We start from the raw sequence: 22,972 nt of genomic DNA, 5'->3' as shown, positions 1-22,972 counted from the left end.
TGACTGGTGGAACTCCAGCAGTCCCAATTAGTCCCCTGCTCTATTTAAACCAAGCAGAGGAATAGGAAGTTGTCTATGCAATGAGGTTTCTCCTATTTAGGATGCCCCCCACCCCCCCACCCCCAACTACCTGTTCCTACTGCCAGACTCTGGTGTCTTGGTAACATGACCCTGCCTGTCTCATGACACCTGATTCTCTATCTACCCTCTGGCCTGTCTCGGACTCTGATCTCCTGGTGTACGCTTAGCCTGGCCCCGTCTCATGCTGCATCCGCTAGCTCAGATCACCCACATGCTGGTCATGCCACAGGCTAACTTGAGATTTTCTTTGGAGGAGATTACAGGTTTGGTTGATATAGTGTTCACGTAATAGATTTAGGCTTCTGTAAGGTGTTTGACTCGGTGCTACATGACATTTTCATTAAAAAACTAGAGCGATATAAAATGAACCTGGCACACATTAAATGGATTAAAAACTGGCTCCCTGGTAGGTCTCAAAATGTTACGGTAAACGGGAAATTGTCGCTGAATGGATGTGTTTCCAGTGGAGTGCCACAAGGATCAGTTCTTGCCCCTATGCTATTTAACGTCTTTATCAGTGCTCTGGAAGAAAACTTAAAATCCTCATGGATAAAGTTTGCAGATGATACAAACTGGGGGAGAGAGAAATAAGAAAAAGGACAGGTCACTGATTCAGAGCACTGTGGCTCAATGGGTAAACTGGGTGCAAGCAAACAATATGCATTTTAATATGGAGAAGGGTAAATGTGCACATGTAGGAACAAAGAATGTAGGCCACACATACAGGATGAGGGATTCCAGCCTGGGAAGCAGTGACTCTGAAAAACATTTGGGGGTCGGGTGGTTAATCAGCTGAACGTGAGCTCCCAATGGATGCTGTGGTCAAAAGAGCGAATGCGATCCTGGGATGTATAAACAGGGGGCTCTCCATTAGGAGTAGAGACGCTATTTTACCTTTCTGTTTGGTACTGGTGGGACCACTGCTGGAATACCGCGGCCAGGTTGGGTGCCCACAATCCAAAAAGGATGTTGATAATTGGAGAGGATTCTGAGAAGAGGCCCAAGAATGATTAAAGGGTTAGAAAACCTGCCTTAAAGTGATTGAACTTTGTTTAGCTTAACAAAGAGAAGGCTCAGGGGTGACTTGATGACAGTCTTTAGTTATCTACATGGGGAACAAATATTTAATAATGGGCTCTTCAATCTAGCAGAGAGAGGTCGAAGACAATCCAGTGGGTGGAAGTTGAAGCTAGACAAGTTCAGACTGGAAATAGCGTGTTCATTTTTAACGGTGACAGTAATTAACCATCGGAACCAGTTACCAAGGGTTGTGGTGGATTCTCCATCACTGACCATTCTTCAGTCAAGATTAGATGTGTTTTTTTCTAAAAGCTCTGCTCTACAAATTATTGTGGGGCAGGTTCTGGCCTGTGTGATACAGGAGGTCAAACGAGATGATCGTAAGGGATCCTTCTGGCTTTGGAATCCATGAACAATCTGTGTGACAAAGGCAGAACAAGATGTAATTGGTGGGAGCTGCAGCTAGAGAATTTCAGACTAGAAATAAGGGACACATTTTTAACAGTGAGGATAATTAACCACTGAACAACTCACTCACTCAAGTGCGGTGGATTCTCCGTCACTTGGACTCTTTAACACTGGGATTCTCTAAGGGACATAAAGGCCTGAATTACGATGGGTATTGGGCATCTGAGAATCCTTTGAAAATCCCAGCTTAAATCAAGATTGGGTGCCTCTTTCTAAGAGATCTGCTCTGGGTGCGGAAATTCTCTGGTCTGTGTTAGAGGGGACGGCAGACTAGACGATCACAACGGTGCCCCTGGGTTTAAAATATCTTGTACGCTTTCACCAATTTGCCCCACTCATATCTACTCAGAATGATGCTTTGGCCGTGTCACTCCTCTTTTTGCATCCCTCCATTGGTTCCCCCTTCTCCACCGTCTCAAACACCAACTGCTGGGTTCAGCATGGGGCAGAGGTGCAGCCCCAGGGCTCAGCGTGGGGCAGAGGGGCAGCTCAGGAACTGTCACCCCCAAAGGGGAGATTTGGGGAGAGATTTTATCATGGTCTCTGCTTGGTGGGGGTGCTGGTGATTGGACTCAGTGAGGGCGTCTGAGCGGCCTGTGTTGAGGCGTTTGGCGGGGAGGGGCAGGAAACAGGGGAGGTGCCTTCCCTCCCTCTTTCCCCACTCCGACTGGCCAGTCCATAGGATCTGGGTCATGACTGGGATGGACTCCTGGCTCTCCACCCATCCCCAGGGTAGTGCGTTAATGGAGTGCCTTGTGTGTCTTTCAGAGGCCAATCAGCGCATGGGGGTGATCGCAGCGGGGGCCCTGCTGGCTTTGCTGCTCATCCTCCTCCTCTCGCTGCTCTGCTGCTGCTGTGTCTGTCGCAAGAAGGAGGAAGCTCAGGGGTAAGTGTCTGTGTGCCTTTGCCTCAACCACGAGAGCCCAGTGTGCGGCCTTCCTGGAGCCGCTGCCATCCATTCCGGAGCTGCCGGGCTCCCAGCCACCGAGCCTGTCCAATGAAGCAACATGTTCTCTTCCGCTGGAATCTGCCATGGCGTTTTTCAGGTTTGGGATGGAAAATTTTGAGAAAAAAATTTAAAAATTTCCTTCGAGTTTTGGAAACCATCCATAGCCTGAAAACTCCCCCAGGAGACACTATCCTAGAATCTCCCCCAGGAGAGGCTATCCTAGATTAATCCCCCCCGGGAGAGAGATCCTAGAATGTCCTCTCCCCCACCCCGGCAAAGGTCACGCACTCCTTACAAACCGAGCAGCAGCTAGCTCCGAGGATGGCTTAAGGTATGTCCACACTGGAGCTGGAGGTGCCATTCCCCGCACAGTAGCCATGGCAGAGCCAGCAGCGGGAGGGGCGAGCTGTCCTGAGTACACAGCTAGGATCTTAGACAGGATCGCACCCGGCCAGCTAGCCCCCGCCATCCCCTCCCCGCCGCTCATCCAGGTGCGGCTATCCTCTGCTTTTAGTGCTGGCTCGGTCAGGAAAGAGGTGGCCAAATTGGAGAGACTCCGGAGGAGAGCGACAAAAACGTCCCAAAGTTTACAAAACCTGACGCAGGTGGAAAGGTTAAAAAAAGGGGCATGTTTAGTAGAAGAAGACTGAGGTGGGAAGGCTGACAACAGTCTTCAAATATGTGGCGGGCTGCTATAAAGAGGATGATGATGGATTGTTGTCTATGTCCCCTGATGGCAGGATGAGAAGTAATGGGCTTCATCTGCAGCGAGGGAGATTTAGGTTAGATATTAGGAAATCTTGTCTAACTAAAGGGATCATTAAGCTCTGGACTAGGTTTCCAAGGGAGGTTGTGGAATCCCTGTCCTTGAAGGTTTTTAAGACCAGGTTGGACAAACACCTGTCAGGGATGTTCTAGGTTCACTTGGTCCTGCCTCAGCGCTGGACAAGGTGACCCCTCGAGGTTCCTGCCAGGCCTATGTTTGGGATTCTGTCTGTTGCAGTGTAGATGCTCCCTTAGACTGCCCCTTGGGTGCAGCTGCGGAGCAAAGGGCAGGGAGGTACACTGGGGAAGCTGAGCTCTCAAGGATCTGTTACTACTACGCACGGGCTGAGTTCACTGAAGCCAGGGAGGGCAGGCGTAGAGTTTCCAGCAGTAACAATGGGCCGTTGTTGCCTCTGTGTCCCTGCGGAGCGACTGCTGGGCCAGCTGTACCCATGGCCCCATTAGCAAGCGTCCCGATCCCTCTCCTTGTGCAGCGTGCCTGGGCCCCAAAGTGCCAGGCTCTGACAGGCCCGTTTAAATCCCCACCCTGAACATCACCTCCCTGCAGGTCAGCATTTATCTTCCTGCCTGAAAAGGAAAAGTGGCAAAGAGCTGGTCCTGCTGGAGTGTGGTCTGGGAGCCTGCCCAGCCACCATGTCCTCACTGCGGTACCCATGCCCCGAGTGGGGAGCAGGTTCTGAGCCCCCTGCTCTACTGCCCTGGCCCCTGGCATTTCCATGGGAAAACTGCACTCAGCGTGGCCATATCAATGCGTGTGTGCGCATGACCTCAGCCTCTGCTCCTCCCACCATCCCCTAGATGGGTCAGAGACCCTTCCAGCACGGGCCCAGCCGTGCACTGGGGAGTGCCAATCAGCCTCTTGCCACTGACCCCCAGGGGAAGCCTGACCCCCTCAAGCCTGCAGGAGCTCAATGGAGATTGCAGCCACTGAGGTCAGGCTCTGCCAGAGCCCCGTGAGCCTGCGTTACCTTCCGTCCCTAGTCACAGCTCTTGGCTCAGTCTCTCATTTTATTTACGCGGTAGATCATCGAGCGATTCTGAGTGCCACTCGGGATACACGTGGGCGTGTGCTCCTCAGCGTACACCAGACAGGCAGGGACGTGGCAGAAACGGCATGTGTCCGACTCTTCCAGAGCATGTTCCGAGCTGGACGGTCTGGTGGTCAAAGCGCAGCGGTGGGGATCAGGGGCTGCGGGGGCTGAGCCTGGGCCCAACACTGACTCTGTGACCTTAGAGGGGTCTCATCCAGTGGTGGAGTGGTAAAAAAAAAAAAAAAAAAAAAAAAAAAAAAGTGGGTAAATGAACCTAAACTAAACTCCACTTTCCAAGTACAGAAGCGGATAAACTGTTTACCCAGATCTATGCTACTGGTCTCATCGCTGCTCCGTCTCTCAGCATCGCCGTCTGCAGACTGGGGCGAAGTCCCTGCAGGGCATGATAAGGCACCATGCAATAGTGGTTGTGGCTTTGAGATCCTCCCTATACAAGTGCTCTCAGCCTCTGTCTCATGCCCCTAGGCCAAGGGGACATTTTGGGGCAGGAAGGGGAAAATGCAGCATTGCCAGCAGAGGGAAGATCCCTTTAACCAGACCAAGGTGTTCCCTGACCTGGATGGAAATGGCGCCTTGCCCATCATCCAAGGAACCAAGGAGGTGAATGTGCTCTTTCCTTAGCTATCCCACAAAGCAGCTAGCGGTAGAGGGCACAGAATCAATGAGAAATCTACGTGATGGGCACTGCGCTGCGTGATTGCCGAATGCGCGGAGATCCGTCAGGTGGCCAGTTCCCACAGGGAGACCAGAGCTGGCATAGGAGCTCGTTAATCCGGCGGACAAGGCAGAATGGGATCCGCCGGCTGGGAGCGAATGCTAGGCAAATTCAGACTAGAAACACGGCACAGATTTTTAACAGTGAGGGGAAGTAGCCTCTGGGAGATTGGGACATGGGGGATTGTCTATAAGTGGGAGCCCTTCAGTCAGGACTGGGGGTCTCTTTCTAAAGATCTGCTCTGGTTCAGCTAGAGGTTATTGGGCTAGAATCCCTGGGTGGGTTCTCTGTCCTGTAAACCCAGGAGGTCAGACTAGAGCAGGATGGGCACTTCTGGCCTTGGAATCTGCGAATCCATGACAAAAACCCAACTCAAATGGGAGCACTCTAGCCCCTCACCCCCTTCCTCCTTCCCTTCTGCTCAGCCCGGTCTCTAGCCACCCCTCCCCCTCCCCTCCTCTGCTGCTCGGCCAGGGCCCCCAGTCGGTGCACTCCCACCCATTTCTACAGCAAAGCTGGTTAAAATCAATGTACGATGTTTCCACCGCAGGGGAGTGCATTTTCCCTCATTCTCTGCAACGACTGAACTACTTTTGCAGACACTTTCCAACCATTTTCGACCTCAGACACAGGCTGAGCCTGGAAAATTGCAACCAAAAAGGCGAAGATTTCTGAAAACTCTGGGTAATTGCAAACAGGTTTTTAGTAATGGCCACTCGGAGCAGCCTTCACTCCCCTGGCTGGGGCCCAATCCCCAGGGCATTGCCATCTGCCAGTACAGCCTTCCTCTAGTGCAGGGGGACGGGGGGGTGGGGGTGCAGCCACCTCTGGGCAGAAAGTCCATCTGACAATGCACTGCAAAGAGGCCCTGGGAGTCAGAGATAGCACTGCCAAGCAGAAGCTCAGGGAAATGTAGGTCGGAAGAACATCATTACCTTCCTAGAATTTGGACATGACACCAGGGTCAAACTCGTGCTGTTACAAGTGCCATGAAATCTTTGATGCCCACAAGGGATCAGGTCTGAACCTCCCCAGCAGAGTGACACTGACTTGGAGAAAAGTGTACGACCTGCTGAGTAAGTGTGCCATTACGCTCTCAGCTTCCCCTAGGGGCTTCCCGACCAAGTACTGGCCTCCTGACTTGATAGCTGCCCGAGTACACACGCATGTGGGCAGATGGGCTCACCCTTGGGCAGCACGTGTAGGGCTCTGGCAGCTTCCAGCTGCTCCCCGAGTTCCTGCTGAGTGACCAGATCTGCCACTGCAGGGACCAAGGAAACTATGGGTAACACTGAGTGGAAACATGGGTGGAAGCCAAAGTTGGCGAAGAACTGGGCTGTGTTGGGTAGAGGTGTGGCCCAAATTGTTATAGGCAAATTCTACAAAAGGCAGCAGGGAGACCCAGTCATCCTGTTGACAATTTAAGAAGCAACAGTGGTACTCATGGCAGCATGAGGCACCTGCAACCCAGGCAAAAGCAGAAGGCCCCAAGGAAGCTAGAGAGCCCCCCCTGAAAGCCAGGTCCAGTCCAGTCCACAAGGGCCTTCTGTTGGCCTGTTTGACAGCTGCTCTGTCCTGCTCCCCAATAGGGGTCTGATGGAAGGACAGCCCTGCTGCCTGGCTCCAGCTCCGCTCCTGGTGGCTCCAGCACCTGCACTCCCCTTCTCATTCCCAGCTACAGCAGTTCCCACTTTGACCCGCCTCTGCGGAGCCCCCAGCTGGAACAGGAAGGAACAGCTGATTCCTGGTGGGCCAAACAGAAGGCCTTTGCCGGTGGCTATGGTACCTGTGCTCCCCTGCCAGACGGCCCCTTTCCCTCCCCTGCAGAGCATTCTCTGAGCCAGCAGGTGCCAGTGCTGGGCTCGGGCAGGAGACGGGGGTGCTCAGAGGTGGGTCAGTGCAGGAGACTTGCAGTCCAGAACTGGCAGGGGAGTGCAGGGGCTGGAGGTGCTAGGAGTTCAAGGTGGACTCGGGGGGGCGGGGAGGGGTCAGAGCTGAGTAGCAGAGCTGCCTGGACATTGGAGCCCCCAGCTGGAGGCAGAGGTAAAGGATGGGCTCTAGGGGGAGTCACTCGCTACTTCTCTGGGCTTCTCCCAGCTCCACCACTACCCCCATCTTCCACCCAGGCCCAAGTAGGGGCCCCAGAATTGAACTTTTCAGGAGGCATCTATGGGACAAACGCTACAACTGGGAGGTCCTGCGCCGGGATCTGATTTGCCCATTCCATCTGTCCATAGTGTGTGGATGGTATGCTGATGAGATAAGAAGTGCTATGCTTAGAAGCTTAAAAAACTCATGCCACAAGTGCGCAATAAATTGCCTCGATCTGACACAATGGCAGTCGGAAGTCCATGGAGCCAGAAGACATGTTCTAAAAGAGATGGACTGTCTCTGAGGTGGTTGGTACTGTGCAGGAAGGAACAAAATGTGCAATCTTGATCAACCACTGTGCACTACCGAGAATGAGTCAGATCCATAGTGAAGTCCAGAGAGACAGTGGACCAGGGCTAGGACAGGTTAGGCAGTGTCTGGAGAAGGTTGAGAGGCTTCACATGTGTGTTTCTGATTCAGGAGCAAAGATCACAAAAGCTAATGTATTTCTTGACAGAGTGCTTACCCAGCCACCACAAGGTCCATGAAACTAAGCTCCATGTTTTAGTTTGGCCAAAGTGACCATTGAGAGGTGCATCATGGCAAAGTTTCAGGACTTTGCGTCAAGGTAGATGATCAGGGACATAAATGTGTTCCCCATGGTAGAGGAAATGTGAGCCAGGCTGGGTATTTGCATTGTCCAAAGCCTGGTCGATCTGGGTAGCAAATGGGTCATGAGGCAGCCAGGACCAAATGATGGACATTAGGCTCTTTGCCACTGTTCCATTGACAAAATGTGATGGTTTAAGGACTCAAAAGAGGTTCTGTGTGAGATTTGACGTAGTCATCCTTGAGGGACAAGGCATCCACCTTTCCATTTCTAGCACCCGGGCAGTATGTCATGACAAACTCAAATTGGGCAAAAAATAGTGACCAACAGATCTGACGCTGATTTACGTTTTGAGCCATACAGAAATATTCCAAGTTCTTGTGGCCAGTAGGGACCTGAACCAGGCTCCTTCCAGGAGGTGGCACCACTCTTCAGTGGTTGCCTTGGTCACCAATAGCTTCGTATCCCAAATGTTGTCGTTCCTTTCTGCCAGGGTTAACTTTTGTGAATAAAAGGCATGTGGGTGGAGCTGATTATGTGACCCATTTGTTGCAACAGTATGGCTCCAATGGTGAAATTTGATGTATTGGCCTCCAGAGTAAATGGTTGGGTGGGATCTGTATGGACAAGGATGGGCGCCATGGTGAAAGCTCTCGTTAGTTGGTCAAAGGTGAATTGAGCCTCAGGAGACCAGACCGATTGTTCTCCCTTCTGGAAGAGTGCCCTCAGAGGGGCTACCAGGTGGGAAAAAGTTGGCAAAACCGAGGAATCATTATACCTATTGCACGTCCCTTGGAGTTGCCCACTTGGAGATGGCAGATACCTTACATGGATCCATAGTCAGCCCTTCAGGCAAAATGGTGTATCCTAAGAACTGGATTGTGCTCTGGTCAAATTCAAACTTCTCTAGTTAAGCATTCTGGTGGAGCCCTTCCAAGACCCGGGTCACATATTGGTCATGAAGGACCTGGGTCTTAGAGAAGATATCATCAAGGAAGATCACAACGATCTGGTCCAACATGTCTCTAAGAATATCCTCGATTAAATGTTGGAACATCGCAAGGACAATGCACAATCCAAAGGGCATGACCAAGTACTCAAAATGTGCGAACTGGGTGTGGAAGGCAGTCGTCCACTCATCCTATTCCTGAATACAGACAAGGTTATAAGCTCCATGGAGGTCCAGCTTGGTAAGGATCTTAGCAGAGCGAAGTGTCTCGAGAGCAGTAGAAGGGTATCGATTCCAGATGGTGACCTCATTCAAGGCTAGATAATTCATGCAGTAGAGGCTTCGGAATCGACTAATGCTTCTTGACTGGCCAGCATGGCAGGGTGCCGTAGACAACGTGGAATCTGGGGAGGTGTTGGCTGCTGGTTGGACACTGCAAAAGCCCTGGTGGACAGATGTGGGCTCTGCATGGCCAAATGAGGGGAGGAAAACTGTCTCAGCTTAGATCCCTCTGTTGGAGCTGGGGCATTTCCTGATCGAGGTCAGGCCTTACATGGACAGAATGAAGCAAAATGCTCAGGTTGTCCATAAAACAGACAGAGGTCTTCAGCCTGGCATTGAGCCTACTCCCCTTTGGAGAGGTGGGTCTGAGCCATATTGACCAGCATGGATTTGGACTGCAGTGTGGGCACGGGAGATTGACTGGTCAGGGCCATCAAAACTGGCATGGCTCATCCATTTTTCTTGGTGGCGTTTGGGTAGGTGGTTGTTAGCTTTCATGCACAGATCAGTAAAAACGACTAGGCCAGCCATGGGCTCTATCCTGCTGCTGTGAGGGAGCAAAGAGGGAAGTAGCAGCTCCTTTCCAACCGAAATAGCTGTGGAAAAAATCTCCCTGCAGTGTGGCTGCATCTCATACTGTCGACTGCTGCAGGAAGCCTCCATTTGGCAGTAGTGCCAATTAAATTCCAAAACCGTACATCTGGTTTGGAGAACGTGTGGTCTGCATCTAATTATTGTGCAGATAAAAGAAGCCACTTCACAAACACAGACTCATTGTCAGAAGTATTTCTTGGGCAAAGTCTCGAAATAGTTTCCTTCGTCCATGGTTTGTTGGGCTCTCCGGCTCTTTGCGGCTGTGCTGGCGCATTGCAGGATGGGGTTAGCTCTGGAAAGCACAGCCTGCTGCTTCCCCAGTGCAGAGCTCCAGGAGGAAATGGCAACTCCCCTGCTAGCAGCAGTGGAATGGCAGAATCTCTTCACCGTGAGTGGGGCGAGTTCAGGTTGTGGCTAATTCTAAACTTTGGCAGGTTTGCCCCATGTTCTGAGCAAAATCCTAGATCAGTGGTCCCCAGACTTTTTATCTTGTGCCTGCCTTACCTCTGTCTGCCCCCCACCATCCCACCAGCCAGGAGCGGGAGACGCAAACAGGGATAAGGGGGCCCAGCCTGGGGGCAGGAGCAGCTGATGCCGGTAGATAGGGTCCCACGCACAGGGCCGGCAGATGCAGCCAAGAGCAGAGCGCCAAGAGCGTGGGGTCGGCAGCCAGGGCCCTGGGCACGGATCCCTGGGTGCAGGGCCGGCAGCCAATCCCCGGGACCAGAGCCAGGACAGGGCCCAACCACACCACTGCAAACACCCCACAAACGTTCCTCCTCGCCCCCAAGAGCAGTGTACTCCACAGATTGGGGACCTCTGTCCTAGATGAAATGGAGTGTCACTGTTTAGCACCCTCTAATGACAGCATAGTGGCATGACAACATATCACAAGGCAATCAACTGTGGGCTCCTGTAGTTGATGAAAGTGTGGGAGGACTAGAGGGAACTCTAGTGAGCACACAGCCCATCTTCTGTGCTTCCCTTTCTAGGTGTCTCCTTGACTTTTCAGCCTGTTCACATCACAGTGTTATTATGGTTATTTATTTATACTCCCATAGCACCTAGAAGGCCCAGTCATGGAGCAGGGTTCCACTGTGCTAGATGCAGTACAAACACAGAACTAACTTTGAGTTAATGCACTCATTTCCTCTTCATGGGTAATGGAGAGGAGGAATATTAACAAAGTCTTTGTTCTTTGATGTTTCACAATGGCTCATTTAGTTTCTGGGCCTTCTTGGTGGGCAGGACCTAAGACCTTGTGTAGGAAGCCAGCATTGTACATTGATTAATGCTTCTTTCCTGTTTGATGGGGGGGGGGATAGCTCAGTGGTTTGAGCATTGGTCTGCTAAACCAGGGTTGTGAGTTCAATCCTTGAGGATGCCATTTAGGGATCTGGGGGCATAAAAAAAATAGTTGGGGATTGGTCCTGCTTTGAGCAGGGGGTTGGACTAGATGACCTCCTGAGGTCCCTTCCAATCCTGATATTCTATGATTCTATGATGACTTACACAATTGTAGAGGATTACAATGCAAACATGTAATGTCACATCATAACACAGGGTATAGATGATGTACATGAGATTAATACACATAAAGCCTAAACACCAAGCACATGTGTACAGGCAAGTCTCATCTTACACTGGGGTTACATTCTGCTGTCAGCACGTAAAGCAAAAATCACATATAGTCAAAATTCCATTGAGTGTAATGGCAGGTGGAATCACCCACACTAAAGGTACAGTATTTAAAAGGTTATTTTTCTCTTTTTTTTTGTTTTTGCCGACCACGCAAAGCTGAATTCGCACATGTTAAATGCACGTAAGATGAGACTTGCCTGTATAACTCTAATACGTATTTTAACAACCCTAACACACAGGTGAGCCTGAGTGGTTCCAGCTGTGTCTTTGTCATTGTTCAGTTGAGGCCTAGGGGCCTTGGCGTGAGCTAGCACCTGCTCTGCCAGCATCACAATCAGCTCAAAAACATGATTCCTAAAGACTCAGAAACCAGAAGCAAAGAAACAGAACTGACATTTATTATTTTTAAAAATGTCATTATTTGGGGGGCCCAACTCGTGATTTTTTGAACCCTTGTGGTCAGTGATGCTGATGGATGCAGCAAGCTGTCCTCCTGGAATTGCCAGGCACCTTCTGGTTCCTGACCTGCTTTGAAGATCATGCCGGCTCTGCCCAGCACTGGTTCATAAACTACAGAGTCAGAGGGACCATTGTGATCACCTAGTCTGACCTCCCGCATAACACAGGCTGTGGGAGATTTTCACACATGACCCATTCTTTTTAGGTGGCAAATCTGAGGAATTGTCCCAGATTGAGGGGTCAATGGAGGAGGTTTTGGAACAAATCGATAAATGAATAAGTCACTAGGATCAGAAGGTATTCACCCAGGAATTCTGAAGGAACTCAGATATGAAATTGCAGAACTAACAACTGTGGTATGTAACCTATTACTTAAATCAGCCTCTGTACCAGATGACTGGAGGATAGCTAATGTAACACCAGTTTTTAAAAAAGGCTCCAGAGGCAATCCTGGCGGTTACAGACCAGTAAACCTAACTTCAGTACCAGGCAAATTGATTGAAACTATAGCAAAGAACAGAATTATGATTTGTAGCGGAAGAGTCAATGCATGGCTTTTATTATGCCCCAGCCTTTGTTAACCTGAGTAAAGATTCCACAGACACTCCAGCTAAAACACACTGGTTTAGATAAAACACTGAAACAAGTTTATTAACTGGAGAAAGATGGATTATAAGTAATAAAACCATAAATGTCAGAATTGGTTACAAAAGAAATTAAAGATAAACACACACACTACACCTCTACCTTGATATAACGCTGTCCTCGAGAGCCAAAAAATCTTACCACGTTATAGGTGAAACTGCGTTATATCGAACTTGCTTTGATCCACTGAGTGCGCAGCCCCGCCCTGCAGGAGCACTGCGTTCTATCCGAATTCGTGTTATAGCGGGTCGTGATATGTAGAGGTGTATTTTCTAAACTTTAACAAGCTAAATAAGATTTGAAACCAAAAAATTGTTTCTCACCCAAAAGCTTTCAGCAGTCCATACTAACTAGAAAACCTTCCAGCTAGGACCACTATCCCCAATTCAGTGATGGCTCTTTGTCTTTCTAACAATCTTGCTGCCATCAGTAGAGATGGGAGAGGAGAAGTGACCAGAACCATTTCCCCCACTCTTTTTATATTCTGTGCTAGGAAAAACCCTTGCTAGGTCATGGGGTTAGGCCGTTCCATTCCGTACATGCTCTGCAAACTGTCCTACAGGTGAATTGTAAATACTTGTTTACATCCTTCCAGTCAGAGAATAGCCACTTGTCTAATATAGTGAGATGTTACTGAAAACCCAAGTCACTATATCTGAGGGTCTACCAATCCCAATCCCAAAGGATCAGACATTTACCCCCAGGTCAATATGTATCTCAGAGCTTACCCAAATATCATGCTGTCAGCCAATCCTTAGGAAACTAACTAAAGATTTATTAATAAAAGAAGGAAGAGTGTATTGAATAGTTAAAGAATCATATACATATAGATGATTTTCAGTGTTCATAGATCAGGTTCATAGCAGTGATAGAACAGTCTGCTGGTTTGCAAAAGTCTCTCTGGTAACTTCCGAAAGATTGGAAGGGCCTCAGTCCATAGTTCAAAATACTCTATTTAGTTGTAAATCCACAATCCAGAGAATCGGAGTAGGAATGAGGCAAAATGGAGATGTCTCAGATGTCTTTTATATCCTCTGCTATGTGCATGGAAATTTACTGTCCCAAACAAAGCCCACAGCCCCTGCATACAGAAAGTTACTGACAAAGATGGAATCCGAGGTCACATGTCCACGTCACATGCTCTTACATATTTTGCTGAATCACAGGGTTAGCCATTGGCTCCTTTCTGTCTGAGGCATCCTCAGGAAGCGCTATCTAGAGAGTTGATTCTTCTTAATGGCCCATCAAGCTTAAATAGTCCATTCACAAAAGGCTGGCGAGACTGGATACCTTGTGGGTGTCACCCCAAGAGTAAACACATTTGAGATACAAATACATAGCCAATACTCATAACTTCAGATATAGTGAAGATACATGGATTTAACCAGGATACTCATACTTGACGGAGTGTAACTTTTCCATTGACACCTTACATGATATACTTTGTATCATAATTTAGTGCAATTGGGCGACAGTGATAGCAACAATGATATACATGGTCATCTTCAATCATACAACATCAGACACAAGATTCATAATGAAATTGCTTCTTCCCTCAATGTGGAAGCAAGTTCATTATCTGTAGTGTTTTTACTGTTGCATTTGTTAGATTTGCTGTTCACTCAGCTTGGACACCAAACCTAGACTGGTTGGCTTCACTTTGTGGGTCTCCTGCAGAAGTCCCATACTGTTGTGTTTGGATTGCAAATACTGTAGGGGAACCCCTGCCTGCCCACCCACCTGCCCAGAATACCCTCCCCGCCCCCTAAAATCTGTATTTTAGAACATTTTTGTTAGTGACACAGATCTGAGATCTTGGAAGCATGGACCGGTATACTGAGATGTGCACTGTGGGCACTAGGCTTATTCATACACGTGTATCTCTATAAGTGTTCTCTGTGTCTTTGGGAACTAGGAATTGTATTCTACCTCCATGGGGAAGGGTTACAGAGCTTCATGGAGAAGCTAAAATCAGTGGGGGGGACGCGTTATTAGTGCAAATGCCCAGACAGGTGAACAACTCCAGAGAAGGCCCACCCCAGCACCAGGGGGAATTGCATAGACTGGCTCAGATCCAGCAGACGAAGAACAGGCTTTTGGTATAAGTGGGGTGCGTGACCTGACTCAAGTCCCTCATTTGGTTCCTCAAATTGACATGAGATTGCAAGCCTAGTGAACAGGTTGGAAGGCCTGGAACCTGCCAGGGTCTCCATGTGGAAGATTGGTGACCCCTGGGAAGCTGGCATTCATGTAGACTGTGTATTGTGCTATGATAGGTTTCCTCTGTAATGTTTTTGTCCTAAATAAAAGGACTGTGCTCTGGGAAAGCTGGTTGCTGATTGGTAACCCTGTTATAGACCCAGGGAGAGAAGACAATAGCAGGCACTGGACACACCTGCTTGGATAGTCACCGTGAATTGCATGGGGACTGCAGCCTAAAACCCCAATCTGGAGGATGAAGCACATGGGTCCTTACCCATAGGGAGATGACAGGTGGAGGCCTGAGATGTAAAGGGGAGCCCAAGAGCCAAGATATGGAGTCTAGTGTTCCATGGTGGTGTTTGCTAAAATGCTGATGGATCTGTTCTTGCCCCGATTCGTTGCCAAAGAATGGCCACTTGACAGGTGATTGCCAGTCAACTTCGATGGCTAGAGATGTCGACTTGTCCTTCATCTTTGAGAAACTGGTTTACCCCCACCCCCGACTTGTCTGATAAACGCATTATAATGTTGGCTTATGTTCATAATGCTTAATATGCATTTTGTACACACATTACACAACAAGATTGAGGATCAGTGTGTCATTCGTTTTTAAATGATACTTCACAAGACATATTTTGCACAAAGATTATGACAATTGTGTGTCGGGTGTGAATACAGGGGTGCTTTCGGTACCAGCGAGGACACAGCATGCAGAGGAGGGAGACGGTAAAGGGGATGCACTGGCATACAGGTGTAGTCTCAGAAGCTGCAGATGGTCCCAATGAAAGCACTGCCAAGGGGTGGGCTTTGCGGTCCCAGCCAAAGCACTGCCAGGTGTTAAGGAGAGGTCTGAAAGAGGACATGAATTAGACATCCACTAAGAGCGTGAATGCCTTCGGGAGTTCCCCCCATGTTCAAGGGGTGGAATGGGAGAGCACACGTGTTTGTGGGAGAAGCAGCTCTCCAGGATGGCACAGCTGGGGCAGAGTCAGTGCAGTAATAAGAAATTCAATTGTACCTTTGAATGGGATTTGTGAGCCCAGCCTGGATTGGAGCATAGAGGCTGGAGGCCTCATGTGAGGTCAGGAACGGTGGATAATGAGAGAGGACGTGGTGGCAGAGAGGAACAAGTGGGAAGAGATTTCCTAGAACCCCCAGCAGGCTGTTCTCTGAGGATACAGGTGCCAGCACCATTAGCAAGCTTTGTAGAGGCCAGTAAATTACTGAGCTTCAGGTACCCGGCAGGTCAGACTCGCACTTGAGACTAAATTTACCGTCCAAGGGCAAGGCTGAGCCGCTGGGAGCGCAGATGCCGACACGCACGTCTCACTGTCCAGCCCTGGGCTGCTCACGGCCAAGATCGTAAACCCATGTCTAGTCTGGCACCTCGCTGGCGATGGTTCCCCCTGGGGACCCTGCACCAGGATGAGGTGGTGCTGTGCCCACATTCCCATTCTGTGCTAGTGCAGACCCTGCTCAGCTCAGCTCTCTGGGGACCTAGGGCCGTGTCGGGATAAATGAAGCCACCTTCACCATGCACTTCGCTTTGGGGCTCCCAGCACTGGCTCTAGGCCCAGGCTTGGCCCGTCTAAAACGTCTCCAGCATGTGGCTGTTGTGCTCCCTATACATACCCCTGCACCCGCTCCTGCTCTGCCAGCTCTCTGACTGATGCACAGTATTTTCTTGCAGTGGGAACCAGGACCCAGCAGCAAGCAAGAAATCGCCAGGGCGCTTGTGTGGCCGGTTCAGTCGAATTAGCATGAAACTCCCCCGAATTCCTCTGCATCGCCAGAAACTGCCTAAAGTTGTCGGTAAGGTGGTAGGGCTCATTAACTGCTCTGGTGTGTGTTTTCCAGCCCCTAACCCAGCTGTGGAAGGAGCAGAAGGCTCCAACCTAGACAACCCACTATCCCCCAAGGCTAGCAGCAAGCAAATCAACAGCTAAGGGGCCCTTGGCAATCAACAACCAAGTATCAATCCCAACTCCATTGCCAGCTGCTCAGAGTACGCTCACCCTGTGTGGCACAGGAAACTTCACGGTCCTGCTGCAAGGAGCTATTGGCCCCCCGACTCCAGCTGCTATGGGGCCCAAGTGTGGAATGTGTGCCCTGCTAAAACTAGATTATGCTGTATTTGCTGTTGTGATGTCTGAATGCATGGTATGTATATGTTGAAGGAGGTGTAATGTGTGTTTGTTGTGTTGCGTTGCAATGGATAAACTGATGGGGTTGTATGTGGTGCTGGATGTAAAGTATGCATGTGCTATGTTGTGTTGTGCTGTGTGCCATTGTGTGTGTTCCGGAGTATTCCCCTTCTGTACTCCGTGCAAAGTCACTTCGCCTCCGTTTCAGTCTGAAGAAGAGAGTGCAGGGCCGTGTGTGGCAATGAGAGCAGAGAGTTTTGCAATGGGGTTGCAGGGCCGTGTGTAGCAGTGAGTTTTGCAATGGGGTTGCAGGGCCATGTGGAGCAGTGAGTTTTGCAATGGGGTTGCAGGGCCATGTGGAGCAGTGAGTTTTGCAGTGGATGGCACGGCCGGCCGTGTGTAGCAGTGAGTTTTGCAGTGGGATTGCAGGGCCGTGTGTAGCAGTGAGTTTTGCAGTGGATGGCACGGCCGGCCGTGTGGAGCAGTGAGTTTTGCAGTGGGATTGCAGGGCCATGTGGAGCAGTGAGTTTTGCAGTGGGTGGCAGGGCTGTATGTAGCAATGTGAGGAGTTTTCAACAAGTCTTTAATTTCTTCGTGGAGGTTGCTTGCTGATGCCTTAGCTGTTCTCTGTCCTGGCTCATGTTTGTGCTGGGGGGTTAAAACCTTCCTGCTGTCACAGTGTGGTGGTTCATTTCTGAATCTCCTGTTGCTTCCATCGTGTGTCATGTGTGATGTGGCGGGAGACACAAAGAGGTGCAAACTGTCCGTTGGAATGTGCTGTTGGTTGACAATAGTGAGGTCTCGTTTAGAATTTAAATTCTCCAAATACAGACTCGGCTGTCAGCGAAACACCTTGTTCATATTAAAGATGAAGATCCTGCTCTACCCTGCCCAGCCACACAGAGGGTGGGGGTGGGAGAAGCCCTGCTCTGGGTGTCCATGCAGAGCTTACCCCCACCAAAATCTGGAGCAGGAGAGCTGGCAGGATCTGCACACCCAAAATCCAGTGTGCAAGAATCATGACATGGGCTTAAATATCACAGGATTTTTTTAAAATAAATGTTTATTTGCCTTCTGGGGGTTGAGTCTTGAAGGGTCCCGTTTTTCTCCACAATCCAGACAGCTTTCACATTACACCTTGCTGATGGAACATGCGTATAATGAGCGATGCAGAGTTGATGCACGCAGACGCTATCATGGCTGCCAAGTTTTGGGCGGCTTCATGTGACACTTAGTGCAGAGCTTTGCACTGCTCCTTGTACCCATGTTCTAGTAGCAAGGTGTAATGTGAAAGCTGCCATGGCTGTGGAGAACCTGTGACCTTAACCTTTGTTAATGCAAGGTGAGATTCTCCTGTAATCACCTGACTCCAGGAGCTAGGGCTTTTAGAAAAACACCGACTATTATGAGATTTGCAATAAAACTGTGATAGCTAGCAGCATTGCTAAAGGCACCCAGAACCTCCAGTTACTCCAGTACCCCCAGGAACTGCCATCACACATTGCAGGAACTCCAGCACCCATCCAACTGCCCACCAGATACCTCCACCTGCAAACCCATGCACTCACCTACCGCAGCCTCTCCCAGACGCCCCAGCACCGACCCATCTATCCCCCTGAGACCCTCTCCAGAACCCACTCACCTGCTCCAACCACAGCTGCCACAATCTGTGCAACTCACTGCCATGTCCCTGTCGCTGCCTGGAAGTTTATGGTCACATGCAAATTATTTGGAAGTCTGCCAAAGAGCTCCCTGAATAATTTGCACGAAGTGTCCCACGGAGCTCCCCGCAGCTTGGCTGCTAGGATAGAGACTGGGCAACACCAGGCGGTTCGCACACATCCCGATGGTGTTTGCGCAGGGGGTGGGAATGCCTTTCCGGACCTTTGCACTGCTTCTGGTACCCATGTTCCATCCACGATCTGTCCCTGGAGCCTCCTTTAAAGGGGCATATTTCTTGTCATCCCATGCTGTACAGTGGAGCTAGAGTGAGGCGGGGGGGATAGTTTGGCTGGGAGTCTTACCTGCAATGCATTTGGGTTGGGTTGTAATAACTGAGTGATTGCCCCTGTGCTGTGGTTGGGGTGTAACTTCCTCCCCCAGCCCCGCACTGAAGCAGAGCTGAGCCGCCCCATTCCCATCCCAGCCTCAGTTCCCCCAAAGCCCGGGGCACTCAGGTGCCAGCTCTCAATAAGAGCCCACGGCACGCGAGCCTTGCTGCTCCCCTCCACTGCGGGCGGCAGCGCCGATTGCTGCTCTCCTGAGGTGCTGCTTTCTCGTGGCGGAGCTGTAGCTCTAGGACTGTGGCTGGGAGCCAAGGGAACCGAAGCGGGAGGACCATTACCCCGAAACAATAACAAACGCTGGGTTTATGGGAGCGAGTGAAGCAGGCCTTTCTGGAAGAGCGGCGGCTCCGGTGGGGAAGGATGAATGGAGCTGTGTGCGCTTCCTGGAGCAGGCTGCAAATCAGACGTTTGTGTAAACAGGGAGACGGAGGGAGAACTCCTCTTGGGCCCTGGCTGTGTGAAAGGCTGCGCCTTACGGCTGAGCTCCCGAGCGTCACTCGCCCATTCAGCAGGTATTGCCCTGGGCTGACTGGCACGGCTCCTCCCGACCCGTCAAGGGCAGAGTCCCCACTATCTCTTCGACTGGCTTTAATTAGCTGAGCGGCAATGCACCGTAACAGGAAGGCTTCTTTGCCCAGGAGCATGGCTGGCTCCTCAGGGCCTGCCGAGCAAAAGGCCAAGGAGCCATGCTCGGCTGTCACCCACGGTACTCCCGCTAAGGCGAGGGGAAGGCAGGCAGCCGCAGAGACTGTTTGTGTTGCCAGGGGGCTGTTAGTTCATTGGAATGACATGCTTTGGTCACAGGCTGCTCTGTTTGCCTTGGCTCGCAGACCTTGCCATGTGGTCTTACTATTATCCTGGCTTCGGAGTGCGCTGGAGGCCGATCCCCCCGCAGCTCCTCAGCGGGATGAAGGGGAAGTGCCAGGAGTAGAAGTGCAGCCTGTCGGGAGGAAGGGGCAAACGCGCCCTCCCATTTGGGAGTCTGGCTTCAGCCCCTCGAGGAACAAGCACAAATCCGGTCCGAGGTTTGGGAGCTCCGGGAGAGGCTGGGCGCTAAACCAGCCCCGTCGCCCGACCCCCACTGGGATTTTGAACACAGCCCAGGCAATGCCCGTTCGTGGGCCTGCAGCGTCCAGTTGTGCCTCTTGCCAGATCCAGCTTGGTGCTGTTCTTCATCCCCGTGAGCGGAGAAGGGCAGAGCCTGGGTCAGTCAGGGGCAGGCCGAGGGTCAGATCCGAGCTGGCTGTAGCCATTGGCACCTATGCGCAGGAGTGCAAGGCACTCCCATTTTACACCTATTCTGCACTGGCGTGAATGAGTCCACAAGGGCCAGCAGGAAAAAACAGAGTGATTCTAGCAGGGCAGGAGCCAGTGAACGGGAGCAGCGAACGGGAGGTTGCGAGTTAGTTCTCCAGGTGAAGGAGGCACATGGAGTGAGTTTGTTGTCTGCAAGTTTGCTTGCCGTGGGGCTGCTTGATTGAAGTTTATAGTGTGGTCTGTCTGGGGGGCCGTGTGCTCAGCCTAGGGTGACCAGACAGCAAGCGTGAAAAATCGGAATGGGGTGAGGGGTAATAGGAGCCTATATAAGAAAAAGACCCCAAAATCGGAACTGTCCCTATAAAATTGGGACATCTGGTCACCCTAGCTGAGCCTAGCAGCCCACTAGGCTCAGCTGAGAGCTTCCTGACCAGGCTCTAACCTGCTTCCTTTGATCCCCTGTAGGATCCCAGACGAAGGAGGGGGGCTAACTCAGGGAGAACAAGGGTTTTTAAAGCCAGCTCCTAAGCGACCAGAGAAGCTAGCAGAGAGGAGCAGCAAACAGTGGAGTTTTGCGGGGGCATTTAGAGAGGGGACGTAAGAGCCAAATATGCCTAACAAACATTCTCTAAACTTAGGCCAATAGTCCCGGCCCCCCAAAGAAACACACACACACACAAACAAAAAACACACAAACAAAAAGAAACCCTGCAGGCGTAAAGAGAATGCAGGCAGAAATCCAGCAGCAGAGTGGGGGCTATGCAGGTTATTGCACCGAATGCAGCATGTAGGATTACCTGCCTTGTGGGCTGGTGGCGTATGTGTGTATTTAGGGTAAGCAGCTCCTTGCCCTCAAGAGACACAGTATGGGCTCTGGAGACCAGAGTGGCTAAACTGGAGATGCTAAGGGAGGCAAAGAGGTACATAGAGGAGACTTTCCGGGACACAGCACCCCCAGTCTGACAGCCTCTGTGCTGTAGAGGAGGATGAAAGTCTCAGGGAAAGAGAACATTAAGCTGGAGCAGAGGGAAGTGATCCCATAGTTGGGCTCCTCCTTCCAGATGATGTCATGGTCTCCTCTCACACTGAGAACACCTCTCTGAGGGAGGGGACCCCAATTATTAGGGAGACAAGTAATAGTAATGGGGGATTTCATCATTAGAAATACAGATATATGGGATTGTGATGACCAGGAGAACCACCTGGTGAATTGCCTACCGGGTGCAAAGGTTGCAGATCTCTCAAGACATCTAGACAGACATATGTGAGGTATTGGGGAGGAGCTGGTGGTTGTGGTACATGTAGGTACCAATGAAATAAGGAAAGGTAGGAGAGAGGTCCTGAAGACCAAATGTAGATTGCTAGGTAAGAGATTAAAGTCCAGGACCTCCATGGTAGCATTCTCTGAAATTCTTCTGGTTCCATGTGCAGGGCCAGATAGACAGGCAGAACTGCAGGGTCTCAATGCATGGATGAGATGAGGATGTACGGAGGAGGGCATTAGGTTAATTAGGAACTGGGGACCTTTTGGGAAAGGAGGATGGGCGCCTCTGAAACCAAAATGGAATCAGATTGCTGGCATGTCAAATTAAAAAGGTCATAGAGGTTTTAAACTAAGGGCTGGGTGAAAGCCGAGAATGCGGAGGAGCACACGGTTCAGAGAGGGACATCCCTTAGGGGAGGATCTATTAACAAATTCTCTATATCCTAGTACTGTAAGGAGGCGAGGATAGATGTTGATAAAGTACTGGTAGGAACTGAAGAGAAACAGTCAAACAAAAAAAAGTCCCATTGAATTACATCACATGAAGGCAAACAACTAAATATTGACAAATTTTGTAAGTGCTTGTATGCAAATGCAAGAAGTCTAAATACTAAGATGGGTGAACTTGAGTGGATATTGATATAATAGGCATCACAGAAACTTGGGTGGAACGATTATAATCAATGAGACTGGTAATACCAGGGTACAAAATATACAGGAATGAGAGTAGATCCTGCTGGTGCGTGAATGGCACTGTATGTGAAAGAAAGCACAGAGTCAAATATAGTAAAAATCTTAAATGAATCAAACAGTACCATAGAATTGCTATGGACAGAAATTCTGTGCTTGAATAATAAGAGGATAACAGTAGGACTATACTACTGACCACCTGACCAGGATGGTGATGGTGATTGTGAAATGCTCAGGGACATTAGAGAGACAATAATAATGGGGGATTTCAGCTATCCTCTTATTGACTGGGTATACGTCACCTCAGCACAAGCTGCAGAGATAAAATTTCTAGTCACCATTCATGACTGTTTATTGAACCAGCTAGTCCGACTCCTGGACCCCACAAGGGGAGAGGCAATTCTTGATTTGGTCCAAGAGGTGAATATATATGAACCACTCGGTAACAGCAACCATAATGTAATTACATGTAACATCCTTGAGAGTAGCATTTAACTTCAAACAGGGGAACTACACCAAAATGAGGAGGCGAGTTAAACAGAAATTAAAAGGAACAGTCACGCAAGTGAAATGCCTGCAAGTTGCACGGGAACTTTTTAAAATACCATAATAGAGGCTCAATATATACCCCAAATAAAAAAAACAGTAAGGGGACCAAAAAAAAAAAATGCCACCACGGCTAAACAAAGTAAAATAGGCAGTTAGAGACCAAAAGACATCTTAAAAATTGGAAGTCAAATCCCACTGAGGAAAATAGAAAGGCGCATAAACTCTGGCAAGTCAAGTGTAAACGTATAATTGGACAGGCCAAAAAAGAATGCGAAGAGCAACTAGCAAAAGACACAAAAACTAACAGCATGAGAAGCAGGAAGTTTGCCAAACAATCAGTGGGGTCACTGGATGACTGAGGTGCTAAGGGAACACTCAAAGAAGACAAGGCCACTGTGGAGAAGCTAAATGAATAATTTGCATCTACTGTCACTGCAGAGGACCTGGGGGAGATTCCA

The 22,972-nt window shown here is 49.9% G+C and overlaps 1 protein-coding gene across 2 annotated transcripts in view; it reads left to right on the top strand.

Moving 5' to 3' along the window:
* Positions 1-22,972, top strand: part of SCARF2 (scavenger receptor class F member 2) — an 89,937-nt gene that overhangs the window by 54,353 nt on the left and 12,612 nt on the right. For both annotated transcript variants that reach the window (XM_034791297.1, XM_034791296.1), the window contains exons 8-9: positions 2,338-2,455; positions 16,235-16,356. In XM_034791297.1, the coding sequence (XP_034647188.1) occupies positions 2,338-2,455; positions 16,235-16,356 (240 nt within the window). The remainder of the gene's footprint in view (positions 1-2,337; positions 2,456-16,234; positions 16,357-22,972) is intronic.

This window comes from Trachemys scripta, chromosome 15 (assembly GCF_013100865.1).
Source record: "Trachemys scripta elegans isolate TJP31775 chromosome 15, CAS_Tse_1.0, whole genome shotgun sequence".
Taxonomy (NCBI): Eukaryota; Metazoa; Chordata; order Testudines; family Emydidae; genus Trachemys; species Trachemys scripta.
The sequence above is the reverse complement of the archived record's forward strand: the minus strand, read 5'-3'. Positions and strand labels throughout refer to the sequence as shown.